This window comes from Monodon monoceros, unplaced genomic scaffold (genome assembly GCF_005190385.1).
Source record: "Monodon monoceros isolate NGI ecotype Baffin Bay Population unplaced genomic scaffold, NGI_Narwhal_1 Super_Scaffold_9, whole genome shotgun sequence".
Classification (NCBI taxonomy): Eukaryota; Metazoa; Chordata; class Mammalia; order Artiodactyla; family Monodontidae; genus Monodon; species Monodon monoceros.
This window is the reverse complement of record NW_021703786.1, coordinates 50,597,038-50,611,808: the sequence shown is the minus strand read 5'-3', so window position 1 is coordinate 50,611,808 and position 14,771 is coordinate 50,597,038. Positions and strand designations below refer to the sequence as shown.

At 53.0% G+C, this 14,771-nt stretch overlaps 1 protein-coding gene across 1 annotated transcript; it reads right to left on the bottom strand.

Annotated features, from left to right (window-relative positions):
- Positions 1–750: 750 nt before the first annotated feature.
- On the bottom strand, positions 751–4,008 carry TLCD2 (TLC domain containing 2). The gene is made up of 4 exons (XM_029213131.1): positions 3,722–4,008; positions 3,415–3,497; positions 3,114–3,196; positions 751–2,559 (listed from the first exon to the last, which is right to left on the bottom strand). Exons 1-4 carry the CDS (start codon positions 3,895–3,897, stop codon positions 2,107–2,109), a joined length of 795 nt encoding a protein of 264 aa, XP_029068964.1. The 5' UTR covers positions 3,898–4,008; the 3' UTR covers positions 751–2,106.
- Positions 4,009–14,771: the final 10,763 nt, after the last annotated feature.

Below are 14,771 nucleotides of genomic sequence, written 5' to 3'. Positions count from 1 at the left end.
CTACTTCTGTTAAGGACAAACTCTGACAGAATTCTGCTTTGTTTCTCTACCTCAACTTCCACACCTTTGCATCTCTGGTTTTAGTCTGATTACATTCAAACCCTCTGCTCGTTTTCTGCCTGCGTTTACTTCCAACTGTCGCAGTTTCTCCTCAGTCTCTGTTCATCATTTTCCCCCTTTGTGCTTTGGTTTTAATGACTCTCTGATGGGGATATCTCACAGTCCCTCTCTCTCTTTTATCCCGTCTCTACGATGGTTTTTCCTCTCTCCATCTCTGTGCTCCCTCCTTTTCCTCGTTCCTTCCTCTGGATGTTAATTTCACCATTCTGCCCTCCCCCACCCCCGTTTTCTGTGCTTCTCTTCAGTTCCTTTGCTTATTCTTCTGTCATTTCACATCCCCGATTCTTACTTCTCATCGTCCTACCAGTCTCTGCCTCTCAGTTCCTGTCAACCCCTGTCTCTGGGTAGTGCACTGTAGCTGTTTGTCCTTTGTCTTTCTGCCCGTCTCCAACTCAACATATTGCCTGCTTTTTCTGTCAATGAATCTTTCCATTGACTGCCTCCTCCACCTTCTGTTCTTCTGCTTCTCAGCTCCCCTGACTCATCCCCCTCATCTCTATTTCCACCTCTCTCTCATCTCCCTCTGCTAATCTACCAGCCACTATTACCTCTGTCTCCTGGGAGTCTGGTGGTTCCTCCTTGTCACTCACTCTCCCTGTTTCACTGTCTAGACTATCTGTACCTTCCACCTTTGGGATCCCTTCCTGTCAGTCTTAATTTCCATTTTGCTTGTCCTCTTTGTTTATGACCATTTAACCAATTCTATGATTTTCGTTCTTCTCTGCATCTATAACAGACTTTCTCTATTTCTGCCAAGGATTCTGTCTTGCCCTCCGTCTCTCTTCGTCTCTGTAGCAAATCTTTTTCTGTCTGTCCTTCAATCAGTATATGTCTGTTTCTTTCATTCCCTTTGTCTCTCTCAAGCTCCACTTTATGCGTTCATCTTCCTGTCTCTGGCTTTTGCTCATGTATCTTTTCTGTGGATAATTAAGGGTTATCTATTTCTGTCCATTGTTTAGTAGAATAGCAACTTAATCTGCTTACACTTCCCATAACCTGGATGTTCTGCCTGAAGAAGGGAGGGGTCTTGTGCAACAGAAAAAAATGCAGTAGAAGTAGCAGGGGAGAAAGGGGAGCTTGCAAATGAATCCCAGAAGAGAGTCAGATATTCCTTAATTCCTCTGCAGCCGAGCAGAAGCCGTACCTCATCTGCTTCTGCCTCTGCCCTCGTTCTTCCATGAAAGCCTGGCCCTGGGAAGACCCTACACTGGGCACCCAGAACCGGTGGTTGAGTTCCTGCTATGGCTCTGGACTCCAGTACAGTCCTGAGAAGACAGACCTAGCCCCGTGCTCATTCCTCTAAGAATCTGCATTTTCTTTGAAAAGGTCAGAAGACACTAAAAAAAAGCAAAAGGAGCATGCTGCACACAGTAGGACTAGGGTGAAGTACAAACAGAATAGTGTGACTTTGAGAACCAGAAATATCACCAGCAATTGTTGTGGTCCAATTTCTTCTGTCTCTTGGCAACCGTTATGTCCAACCCTACTGGCTACGCATAGCACCTGTTCACCTGTTGTGCCCTCCTCCCTCTGCCATAATTTGGTCATAGGTGAGGTCTCTCTTCTCTCCAACCCCACCCCTTTGGTACTAGATCTCTCTCTGATCCTAGTAGGACTTCATCCTTCCTCATCCGTTCCTGTGCTAAAGCGAAGGGTCTCTGCTCCCATTGGCACTTTCATCCAGCTTCATGCATCCTGCCACCCTTTATTGGTAACACAGGCTATACCTCTGGAGTTAGTTTGCCGGAAAGGGCGGTCAACTGATGATGGGATTCAGTGAACAATAGCTCAGGTTCCCACCCATCCATGAATATTAGCATTTCTTCTCAGATCCTAGGAATGCAGGAGTTAGCTGGAAGAGGAACTGAGATACTGAAAACCCAGTCCAGGCCTTACCCCTGGGGGACAGTGCATTGAAGACCACCATCTCCTTGTCCTGGTTCTACCTCCCCCAGGACTGGCAAAGGAGGAGCCTGAGGCTTCTCTTCAGTCTTTCAGGCTGAGAGTAGAATCATCCCTGGTGACAGGCTCACCATCGCAACAAGTCCTGGTGCCCTTGGTTTCCTTGTGCTCGGGGATGGGTGGGCGGGGCCGAGACCGCAGGACATCGCTGACCAAAATGCGGACACCCAGTGTGATGCTCGTAGCACCCACAGTGACCAGTCCAGTTCCACCAAGGATGACCAGAGCAATAGGTACCTGGTGGTGTTGCCGGATCAGCCACAGACTCATCCATCCCAGCGGAACCAGGCGGAAGAGGGCCAGGGTAGCCAGGGTGGCCCAGCTAGTCACACTGAAGGCCAGGGATGGGGCCTGGCGAGAAAGCAGTAGCAGCTTTCGTAGGTGCAGGCAGGTGGAGTTCAGCTCCAGGAGCAGAGACACCACAGAGAAGCCCACATAGTGGCCAGAGAGAATGGCGGTGCTGAGGCAGCTCACTACCTGGGGAGCCAAGGTCAGAGGTCAGAGGACCTTCCATGACCTACCACCCATCATGTTCCAATATCCCAGTCCTTGAGAGAGGCTCCCAAGCATTTTGTGGCACCCCTCCCCGAAACCCAACCTTATGCTTACCCTTATGGTAGGGGCCTGAATGGGCTTGAAACAACCCTTCCATAGAATTGAAGCAGGTTTGGCGCCTAGGCTGTCTCCCCTGGAGCTGTAGCATCTGCACGGAACCCCACCCCCTTCATCTGCATTCCTGTGCTTTCACACCCTATCCCCATGCCCTATACTGGGGCTCCCTCTTCTCAGAAAAGCTCCATAGTCAACGTTTCCCACACCTGTGGGAATACAATCTCCGTAGACAGTGCTCAGACTCCCAGCAGTGGCCAGCAGTCAATCCCCTCCCCCCCCCAATTCAGCCTAAGGTTGGGAGCATCAAGCACCAGCAGGGCTCAGACTCTGGGAAGTCATAGGACAGAAAGTTGGTGAGAGATTGGGGACCCCAGGCTAGGCATCCCTCCTTTCCTGTCTTGCCTCTCCCCAAGTCTCACCACCAAATGGTGACAAAGAAGTTCCCAGGCCTGGCCCAACGTCTGGTTCCACAGCATGTCAGCTCCATCGGCTAGGAAATAACCTGGGGGCAAGGAGGGGAGGGTGGTGTTAGGCTTCCCCCAAGCCAGCGTACAGTCTGGAGAGGAATCTCCACTCCCTCCTTTTCCCAGCTCTTGAGTTTCTCTCAGTAAAGCTGCCAGAAACGTTTAACCCCATCGCGGGCCGGGCCAGGGAAGGAGACCCCACCGTTGGAAGGTTGTCCCCCACCCCAAACCGGTTCAGCCTTCCCTGCAGACTCACCCACAGATATAGCCACCAGCACCAGGGCCCAGGGCGGGTGGCCATGAATCGGGTCGGCGGCCATCTGAGGGTACAGCGACAGCCTGGAGGAGATGGGGGAGCCATGGTCAGCGTCTGTGCAGACCCAGATCTTATTCTCCTAACGTGGACGTATCCACACCGCCCACGCATCTACATCCCCACCCCAGTCTCAGACTCTCGAGGCCTCACATTGATTCTAAAGGTGCCGCCGGGTCTTCTAATCTCAGCCTTCCACCCCTCTCTCTCACCCTCACCACGGTGCCTCCCAAACCTCTAAGCCCCGCACCCGAGTAGCGCCCCGACCCCCGTAAGCAGGCTGTGAACCAGGGAGACACAGATGTTCCGCCACTTCCAACGGTCCTGGGCAGCAGATCCCGGCGTGGGCAGAAGCTGCAGCCCCCAGTGCAGCCCCCGGAAGGCGGCGAAGGAGGCGCCGGTCACGAGGAGCCCAGAGGGCGCCATGGCCTGGCGGGCTGGCTAGGTCCGGATCCGTCCCTTGGGCTCCTGAGCTCTCAGTCCCGACACATCCAACGCCCCCTGCGGGGACTACGAACCAGCTTCCCGGCAAGGCTGCACCCCTGGACTCCCCCGCCCGCCCCGCCTACGGATTCCGCCTTAACTTTTCCAGGGCTCGTCCACGCCCCCAACCCCCGGCTGGGTGGTGATTGGAGCAGCCGTGGGCCACCGCCCCTGGAGCCACAGCAACCGATCGTGTCCCGCCCCAGCGGGGGATGTCTGGTAGGGGGCTTCCCGGGACCAAACCCTGAAACGGAGCTCAGGGAGGCTTTCCGGGAGGTCGATAGGGGTCTTCCCAAGCCCCATGTGTCCCGAAGTCCTCGCAAATCCAGAAATGGGTGACTAATCTCACCTGACACTCCCAGAGGCCCAGCCCCATTAACTTTCCCCTCCTTTCCCCTCTCTAACCTTTCACCTGCTGCTCTTCCGACCCACCCCACCCACGCAGCCCTGAAGTTAGAGGCCAGAGCAAACCCACTCCCACGTGCTTACGCCTCGCCACCAGTCTGCCCCGCGCCCCACCCCGGTCTCGGTTGTGGGGAAGGGGGCAGCTCACTTCCTTAGAGCCACCACTTACGAGGTTTCCAGACCTTTAACACATCCCAGCAACCCCGTAACTCCAGGTGTCCTGCGCCCTTACATAGTACCTCTCATAGGGAACAACAGCTCCCATTTTGCAGAAGCGACCCACCGGGACTCCTCCCCTAAGCTCTTTTGGGGGCCTTCCAGAGGAGCCTTATTACTAGGAAGGGGAGGCAAAAAGGAACCACTCAGCCCTATAGCCTTGAAAAGCACCCCTCCCCCAGGGCTTGGTACCTGTTAGGGGGAAAGTGAGTATCTCTTCCAATCTGAGGAGGCAAGGAGAGCTCACACAGGGTCACCTCAAGATTGGGGCAGAATCAAAGAGAAAAACAAAGACCCATCTTGCTTTCAGAGACAGGACTGTTAGGATTCTAGAACCTTTCGGCCTTGGGGGCGGGGAGATTTCCCTCTCCTGAAGACTGACAGGTTTTTACTTGTTTTCCTTCTGTCTTACTCCACTCCACACCTCTTTAGATGGCTGTCACCAATTCAGAGAGCTGTTCCCTGTACAGGAGAGGGTGGATTCCAGCCACTCCCAAAGAATAAAATTCATAAACGAATAGGTGCTCCCCCAAACGTTCTCACAACCCTCCTCCTCCACCAAAACCCCATTAAACGAATGGGGCTGGGGGCATCCCTTCATTTCTTCCACACCCACCTCTCCAAAAGTTTTAAAAATTACACTGATTCTTTCTTTCTTTCTTTATTTTTGCGGTACGCGGGCCTCTCACTGTTGTGGTCTCTCCCATTGCGGAGCACAGGCTCCAGACGCGCAGGCTCAGTGGCCATGGCTCACGGGCCCAGCCGCTCCGTGGCATGTGGGATCTTCCCGGACCGGGGCACGAACCCGTGTCCCTCGCACCGGCAGGCGGACTCTCAACCACTGCACCACCAGGGAAGCCCTACACTGATTCTTTTAAATTTTATTATATGGAAGTCATACACAATTAATGTAGAAAATTTGGCAACTACAGAAAACCAAACAGAAAAATTACGACTATTTTATTCCATCATTCAAAGGTAACTACTATTATTAACAATTTGGAGTATGTCGTCAGTCTTTTTCAGACTGTTTTATGTATAAAAACAAAATTGAGATCACATAATATACACCATTTTTATAACCTTTTTAATGTTCAAGGAGCATTTTTCTTTCCAGTCAAATGTTCTTCTATGTGACTTTTAATGGCTGCACAGCACTCCACCCCACCATCCGGATGGATATACAATAATTTACTTAAGCAACCCCCTCTTGCAAATTTCAATTATAGCAGAAAAGAAATCAATTCCCAACCAGATAGTTGCTTCTCATTTTTCTCTACTGCAATGCTGGGATGAACATCGTTTAAACTAATCTTTACTTATTTCCTTAGGATAAATTCCCAAATGTAGAATTACTAGGTCAAAGGCCATGGAAACTTTTAGGATGTTTGATACATATTACCAAACTGACATCAGTAAGGCTGTACCAATTTGTACGCCCATATGCAATGTACAGAGTGTTATTTTAGTACTCCTTTGCCAATAACTGGGTCTTATTTTTTTTCTGTTATAGTTTGCTACGGGAAAAATGCTTTCAGCTATATTTGCCTCTCTTTAATTACTAATGAAGCACACATTTTTTCCCACACATTCAAATCCATTTGAATTTCTTTTAAGAATTTTCTGCATATGTCCTTTCACAGCTAAATTACATGGTGGGGAGAGGTGGAAGCAGCAGGATGAAGCCAAGGACGCTTTAACATGGTCCCACATCTCTGAGGGAGGCAGAACGACTGGAGAGCAACGGAGAATGAAGTAGATGGCTGGAAGCTTGTCCTCGATGGAGGCTGGCCGTTCTCCCTCCTCCTGGGGCTCTCCTGGCCTCTATGGGCCCCCCTCAGCAGATGTCCAGACAGGGCCCTGTGCTCTCCAGGCCTGGTCCTTCACTAGTCTTCTGCCTGCCTCTGTGTTCCCAGGCTGCTCTTCCTCATTTCTGCTCCATGATGGGTGAGGATGGCAGAGCCACATACCCAAGGCTGGAGGGAGACACTGTGGCCAGTGAAGCGAGGGGGGAAGAAAGGATGGAAGCAACGTCTAGGGACAGAGCGACCCTTGTGGCAACCTATGAGCGGACTCAGTCTCCCCACCCCCTCTACCGCAGTCCCACACATCCAGCTTAGGCTGTAGAAGGGTGGGTTCAGTGATCTACTCTGCCCTAAATCTGTTTCTCATAAATGGAGAATAGGACCCAGCTCCCTGCACAACTTCTGCCCCCACACGGAACAAACAGCTTCCTGTAACCCCTGAACTTGGTCACCTTCAGACAGGGAGACTGGGCCAAGGCTGAACCACACCAGAGCCTGAGCCTTAGAGTGACATTAGATCAGGAGCTGGGGGCGGCAAGTTTACTCTGCCTGATGCCCCTAAAGGGATTACATGCCATAACCTATCTCTCCTGGTTGCTGGAGGGGAGAATTTCCAGCGTGCACAGGCCTGAGCTAAATCTCACACACTATCCTGGAAAAGTGAGTGGGGGAAGAGAGCAGTGGCAGCTGGAACCCATCAGGGGCTGCAGCCCTGCTTTGGGAGGCAGGGGAAGCCTGGGCCACCTTTGATTGGTGGGAAGTCAATGCAGAGACTGATTTCCCAGCAGCCCCTTGCATTGGTCTAACCCTAGTCCCTCCCTCCAACCTCCACCCCCAGCTCCTGGGGTTCTGGTCAGGGATGGGGGAAGGGCAACAGCTTATGTGAAAAGCTGTTTTGTTCCCACCCACTGTGGAGGAGAGCCCAGGCTCTGAGTCCACACAAGTGGGCTTCTGATTCCCTCACGCATGCTCAACTGTGTGATTCCCCACCTCACAGGTGGAGAAGATGAGACAGGCGGTCTAAGGGTCTCACATAGAGGTAAGTATCCCTGAATCTAGAGTCTGGGCCAGACTAAGGAAATACGGGGAAAAATTAAGAGCAGGGGGATGACTACTTAGATGGGAGTCTCAGTATGACCTTTTCCCTGAAGAGGAAACTTACTTTTGAACTTGGAAAGGCCAGTAGGAAAGAAGGAGGGACGAGGAAGGAAGGAGGGTCAGGAAAGACATCTAGGTAAAGGGGTGGGCAGGGTTTTCTTTGCTCCACTTCTTCCCATTGTCACACAGAGACCAACTAACCTTGGGTGTAGTCAGAGCCATCTATTCCCCAATTCAGCCAAGGTCTCTAATCTGAAATTTTCTCTCCTGCTGGCTCAATCTGGGTGAAGGTTCTCCAGCTGAATAGGGTTCCCTTTCCCAAAGGTATCATCACGCTCGCTGTTCAGACCTTCCCAGACCCAGTTCTGTCACCTTCCAGATGAGGGGAAGGCAGCTCCTTCTCTTCTTCCTCCTCCTCCTCGAAGCCAGGGGCAGAGGGCAACAGTTCTTCAACTGGCAGCTTTAGCTGGGTCAGGACATAAAGCTTGCCACTGAAGAACTACTGCGGCTCAGCCAGGTGAGGATGTGGGAGGTACAGGTGCCTAAAGGGAAAGGAAGGAAAAATGGGGAAGATCTGAGCAGGGCCATGTCACAGGGACACTGTTGCCCTGGCCATCAAAGTGCAGCCCCAGAAGATGGTCAACCTTCTAATAAAGGGTTCTTGGCTCTGACCTGAGCTCCTCAGTGAGAGACAAGAGGCAGCTCTAAACCTATTTCCTTGCTCCTCTTTCCAGAACTGAAGGCTGTAGAAACCCATATCTGCTCTCACCACCACCCCCTCTTGCCCCAGCTACCCACAGGGGCCCCCAGCCTCCTCAGCACTGAGAGGGCAGGACTTGGGAGCCTGGACACACCTCACCAGTCACCCAGGTATTAGGTGAGAAGTTGTACCTCAGATCCAGAAATGCGAGTTCAGGGATCAGCCCAACTGACTTGGTCCCAGGGAGTTCAGCTGGAAGAAGAGTTTTGGGGGGCTTACATCTGGGGAAGAGTGAGGAAGGGAGGAGGTCTAGAGTTTGGAAGAAGGTCAGCAGAGGCTCCTGGGACTGTGAGGAAAGGACAGGGGACCAGAGGCTGGAGGGGAGGGAGGTAGGGCAGGGTGGTTGGGCAGCTTCCCCAGGACTCTTAAATGCCAGGCATTCCGCTTGCACATTCCGGGTACATCTGGTATGAATTCCAGGCTGTCTGCCGTCCCCTCCATGACTGAACTTTGTTCCAAGTTCCAAGCCCCGCCCCCACAGTTCCAACGCATGAATCAGCAGGAAAAGCCGGGCCCTGCAGCATGGCCCAGGGAGGGGGCTGGGGGTGTGGCAGGCTTGAGGGCTGTGAGCTCGGGAGGGTGGGTCTGTGCTGACGCTTAGTCCGAGGGCATGGCCCATGCCAGTTTAAGGAGCCAAGGCGGTCCTGCCTTGAGATTTCTATACTCCGAGGGTAAGAAAGATTAGGGTGGGAGGTTTTCAAATTACAAAACCCTCTTGGGAGGCATGAACTTTGTGGTATCTTCCTTCTCCCAGGTGACCAGTCCAACTCCTTCCCACTCCTCTCTGTCTGAGCAGGCTCTGTTCAGCCCATAGGACTCAGTTGCTGCTGAGAGTCTGTGCCAAGCAGGTGCCCTTGGCTGCAGGGCGGGGTGGGCCCAGGGCACTGACCCTCTGACCAGCTGCTCCATCAGCCCTTTGGCACCCTGACAGCTCCTAGCCCAGTCTAACAGCCAGGATGACAGGCCAAATGAGTTGGAGGCTGGAACTACAGCCGAAGGGAGGTGGGGGCAATAGCCTAGCCAGAGGCCACGGGGAGGGGCCAAGAGTTGGCCGAGAGGTGGGGAGAGAGGGAGCCCAGTGATGACTAACCCAGGCGCCCCACCCAGCCAGCCGGCTTCCCAGGCGGTCAGGGCCAGGCCTGGGCTAGGGGCCCCACAACCGGACAGGCTGGGGGGAGGTGCAGAGGTGACCTTCTCTCGGCCCAAGACGGCCAGTTAGGCTGGGGAGGGGGGGTTAGAGTTTCCAGGCTCTCCTCCTGCCTTCTCCCCCCACCAACCCGCGGTGAAACCCTAACCTTTGGGTTGCATAAGGCCCCCCCCGCACCGCCGCCCCCTACTCCTCTCCCCTCCCCCCTTACATAACATCCCCTGGAGGGAACGAGAGGAGGGGCCGGCCCGCCCAGAGACCCCTTCCCTGCCAGGGCGCTCAACTGGCCCTGACCCAATGAGTGCCGGTAGAGGCAAAGCACCTCCCCGCTACCCGCCCAGTCCAAATCCTCCCCAAGCTGGGAGGCCGGCTCCCGTATCCTCGACCAGAGGGCGCCGAGGTTAGCCGCCCCCAGCCCTCCGGCCCCTCGTCTTTCTCCCAGCTACTCCGCAAAACCCTCCGCACGACTACTGTCCCGGACTCCTTCTTTAAACCTCCTGACACACTACTCCAGCCAGTCCAGGCCCCTCTCCCCCGGAGCGCCCGAGCCTCCGCCGCCCCCTCTCCCCTCCCCCGGAAGGGCAGGGTGTGGCCGTCAGGACCCTACTTTCCCCCATTACCCCGTTAGCATGGTTCCCTCCTGTGCGGCCGGGACCCCATCTCACACCCACCTGGTGCTGGGTGGGGGGGTGCTGAGGGTAGGGGAGCAAATCAGTGCGTCCGATCCCCACGGCCGGCGGCGCTGTCTCTTCCCAGCGCCCAGCACACACCGGCTACAGTCTGCGATCAGCTGGCGGCGTCGTGACGCACAAGCTGCGATTGCACCGCCCAGGGCCAATCACCGCCCACTGCTGGGCAGCGTGACCACACCCACTCGAGGGCGCCAGCGCTTAGCCCTGGTCCCGCCTCCCCGACCGTCTTAGCTCTGACTGGCAAGGAAGCCACCCCTTTGCCTAGTAGAGTAGCGCTAGGCCACGCCCACCAAGTTGCGAGCTGGCCAATAGGTGAAAAGGTGTGGCTCAGCCCTCCGCCTAGGCTAACATGCTTAGAGGGGCGCTACGTCAAACCCGAGTCCTAAAAAGCAGAAGGAAGTAAAGGCGTGTCTGTTTGCAGTGCATACTGGTCAGTGTAGTTCTCGGTCTGACACCTCGTTCCCAGAATCCAGCGCGCTCTGTGAGTTGGCATTTTTAAACTCATCTCTGAATCCATCCCGGCGAGGTCCTTAAAGGGCTACAGCCCCTCCTTTTCGGAGCCGTGAGTGGTTCTTTTAGACAGCCCCCAAACGGATTCACTGAACTCTTGCAGGAGGCGATAGATCTCTCAGGAAAGGTGGAGGAGGAGAGGCAGCAGGAGTGAGGAGAACTGAAGGTGGAAATCAGCCCCCAGGGCAGCCAGACTCTTCCTTTGGAATGAGGACTCCTGGGGGCTTTTGGGGGAGGGAGGACTGCCCACCTCGGCTGGCCCCAGCTTTCAATGGAGAGATCTACTCCACCTCTCCTGGAGCCTTCCTAATCAGAGGAGACTTCGGGTAGAAGATGTCTCGCCCCAGTCACAGAGAGACAAAGCCTCTCAAGCAGCAGCTTCCTAACGAAAGATTTATAGCAGAGTCTTCACCTGAGGGTAGAAGGAAGACTTGTGGTCAGCAACTAGGGCCCGGGCCGGGCCAAAGTGCAACTGGCTAGCAACCCCGTCCTCTGCCCAACACCCCCATTCTGTCCCGCCCCCCAGAAGCTTTTCACCGACTCAGGCCTACTTAGGGAAGAGATTTCAAAGGTGGAGACCAATGAGGAGGCTGGTCCTTCCCCAGAGGCCAATCAGAGCATAGAGGGGCGGGAGGATGGGCCAAAGGGGGAAAAAAAAAACACAAAAAATGGAAAGGAACCCAATGACTTGGCAAAAGCTGCCGAACCGCTTAGTTAAAGGGGCAAGCCTGAGACCCACCCCACCTCAATCACTCGCATCTCTCCACCACCACCAAAGAGGAACGTGTGGCGAGGGATCCATGACTTTTCCATAAGCTCCCAGTTGGCGGGGTGAAGATAACAGCCTGGAGTGTGAGATAGTTGCTTCCGTTTTAAAGAGGGGCTCCACCAAGTGATTGCTATGACTCCTAGGAGCTCCAGAATGCCGAACCTGTGTTCAGAACGTTGTGCCTTTAAGGAAACTTCCTGCCTTCCACCCCAGTAACAGCTGATTGTTGGGAAGTGTGACCTCAGGGGACGAATCAGCTGTTACCACATCCTTCTCCAGTTCTGCCCTCCTTTATCCCTTTATCCCCACCCCCCCCATGGGTGGTGAGGGAAGGAAGGAGATGAAACCCCAAATATGGGGGACCTGTTTGAGTGTTCTTTCCTCTTCCCTCTCACTCCAAGACTGTCTCCCTCCCCTGCCCCCCTTCTCCTCCCTCCCTCTTCTCTCCTCCCTCTCCCTCCCCCAATCTGCTGGTTAGTTCTTCAGAGGCTCTGAGCCTGGAACGAGAAGTATTTCCTGTCGGCACTGTCTGCTCAGACCCGCCCTACCCTGGTCTAGTTGGGAGGCCAGTACTGGGGAGGCCCAGAGTGGTGGCTGCCTGGCTGTGTGGGTGCTCTAGGAATGGGTACTGGGGAAGGTCCAGTGAAGCTGAGGACCAAGCCTAGAGAAGAGGAATGGCTGTGGAAACGAGCCTCCTCCGGGTCAGAACCCTGCTCCCCAGGCCAGCTGCTCCCTACTTCCTGCTCAAGAGAGAGGGCCCTGCTAAGGGAATCCTCCTGGCTTTGCCCATTACTCCACTTCTAACTGTTCATAGACACCTCCTGGCCCTCCACGGCTCCATGTTTTACACTTTCACCCCCCACTGCAAAGGTGTTAATGTGGGGCCTCCCAGGGGCTACAGGTGGAGCACAAGGGCCCCAGGAACCAGGGGCTTTGGCTGGGAAGTCCTGTGCCAGAAGACTCAGGTAAATATTTTGCCCCAGCCCTGAGCTGGGAGTCGGGGTCACTCCAGGACAAGATTAGTGTGAAGTCCCAGGACTGACTTGGCAAGGTTGGGAGAAACTGAGCAGGGTCTTGGCCAAGCTTGGAAGAAAGAGAAATCTCACCAGCTGCCCCCATTCTCCATTATCCTTAGCATAAAAGTCCCATTTCCTTCTCACCCAAGGCCCTTGGGGTAGGCCCTTTCCCATTTTGTTCTAACTTTCCATGTCCCCACCCTCCCACCCTATAGGGCAAAAGCACAGGCTTTGAGTCCAGGGTTTCTCAATCACAGCACTATTGACATTTTGCGCTGGCTAATTTCTTGTGGCGGCTGTCCTGTACATAGTAGCTTGTTTAGCGGTAGCCCTGGGCCACTAGATGCCTTTAGCACCCCCCCACGACGATCAAAATGGTCACCAGACATGACCAAATGGCCCCTGGGGGCCAAAATCGCCCCCAATTGAGAACCACTGAGTTAGACAAACTTGGATTCAAATTCCAACTCTTACCAGCTGCGAGCTTGATGAAGATACTTAACATCTCTGAGCCTCAATTTCCTCATCTACAAAATTGAATGAATAATAAACTCATGGCTTATTGTAGGGTTTTAGAAAGGAATATGTTTGAAAACACCTAGCACAGTACCTGGCCCACAGTTGGTGCACTAAACACTACCTTCCTTCACTTTTCTCCTTGCCAGATCAGCAAGAGCTAACCTCACTCAGCATGGGCTGACTGCTGGGGCTGCTGCAGCTTCCCTCCCTGACCCTCCAAGCCATGACTTCCCAGAAACTCAATACCGAGTTTGGTGAAGGAGAGTGACTAATTTGGTACCAGATTCCCTAAAGCCCAAGTGTGCTTGGGTTGGGATTCAGGGAGCACTTGGGAATAGAGCTGTTACAGAACATTAGATCTCAAGATGTGGACTGCAGATTGCCTGCATCAGAATTATCTAGTGCTTGTTAAAAATTCAGATTTCCCCCCCCAAAAACAAATCAGATTCCAGCGTCTCAATCAGAAGTACATAATAAAGTTTGAAAAACCATGGTTTTAGGGCTCAGACTGGGGAAGGTGTCAGTACCCCAGAAATCTTAGGGCACCAGTGCCCAGTATTGCAAGGACATCCCTGTTTAAGGGATGGAAAGAACTGTAAGAGATAAGGTTAGTTACACTCAAGGTCATTGCTGCATTGCAAGTCAAAACCACTAGAGGGCAGGGCACACACAAACTTGCAGAAAGAAAAAGTAACTCCTGTTCAGTCTAGGTAAACTGAGAGAAGAGCAAAGATCGTGCGAACCAAAATTTTATTGGTACTAACAAGCACGCACAAAGGAACTTCCCTGGTGGTCCAGTGGTTAAGACTCCGTGCTCCCAATTCAGGGGGCCCGGGTTCGATCCCTGCTCAGGGAACTACATCCACATGCCGCAACTAAAAGATCCCGTATACCGCAACTAAAGATCCTGCATGTCACAACAACAACAACAACAAAAATTCCACATGCCAAAACGAAGATCCTACATGCCGCAACTAAGACCCGGCACAGCCAAATAAATAAATAAGTATTTAAAAAAAAAAAAAAAAAAAGAAGCATGCACTACCTCCAGACCATCCCTTGGTCTCAGGTACTCAGACCAATGTTGGGGATACAAGATGTCAAGGAACACCTAATTTCCCTGGTGAAAAAACAATAGTGCATGATGGTTACCAAAGGGGAAATGTCGGGGAGGGGAGGGATAAATTAGGAGCTTGGGATTATACATATATATTACATATATAAAATAGATAACCAACAAAGACCTACTGTATAGCACATGGAACTCTACTCAGTATTCTGTAATTACCTATATGGGAAAAGAATCTGAAAGGGAATGGATATATGTATGTGTATAACTGAACCACTTTTCTGTACACCTGAAACTAAAAGAACATTGTAAATCAACTGTACTGCAATAAAATTTTAAAAACAAAACAAATACTGCATGGCCAAGGAGTACGAAGAACATTGGTTTTAGAATGAGATAGGCCTGGGTTTGAATCCTGGTCTACCACTGCTCAGCTATGTGACCTAAGCAAGTTACCTAAGGTAGTCAGCTTCCTCATCCTAAAAGGGATCTAAAGCTATCTCCTTAAAAGGGGTTGTGGGGCTTCCCTGGTGGCTCAGTGGTTGGGAATCTGCCTGCCACTGCAGGGGACATGGGTTCGATCCCTGGTCCGGGAAGTTCCCACGTGCTGCGGAGCAACTAAGCCCGTGCACCACAACTACTGAACCTGTGCTCTAGAGCCTGCGTGCCACAGCTACTGAAGCCCGTGCGCCTAGAGCCCCGTGCTCCGTAACAAGAGAAGCCACAGCAATGAGAAGCCCACACACCACAACGAAGATTAGCCCCCACTCGCCGCAACTAGAAAAAGCCCATGTGCAGTAAGGAAGACCCA

Excerpts from the sequence above, each read along its gene's own strand:
- TLCD2 (XM_029213131.1), bottom strand. The coding sequence starts at position 3,897 with ATGGCGCCCTCTGGGCTCCTCGTGACCGGCGCCTCCTTCGCCGCCTTC. Across the intron at positions 3,498-3,721 it reads GGGGTCGGGGCGCTACTCGG|GCTGTCGCTGTACCCTCAGA; the intron begins GTGCGGGGCTTA and ends CATCTCCTCCAG. Across the intron at positions 2,560-3,113 it reads TTCTTTGTCACCATTTGGTG|GTAGTGAGCTGCCTCAGCAC; the intron begins GTGAGACTTGGG and ends TTGGCTCCCCAG.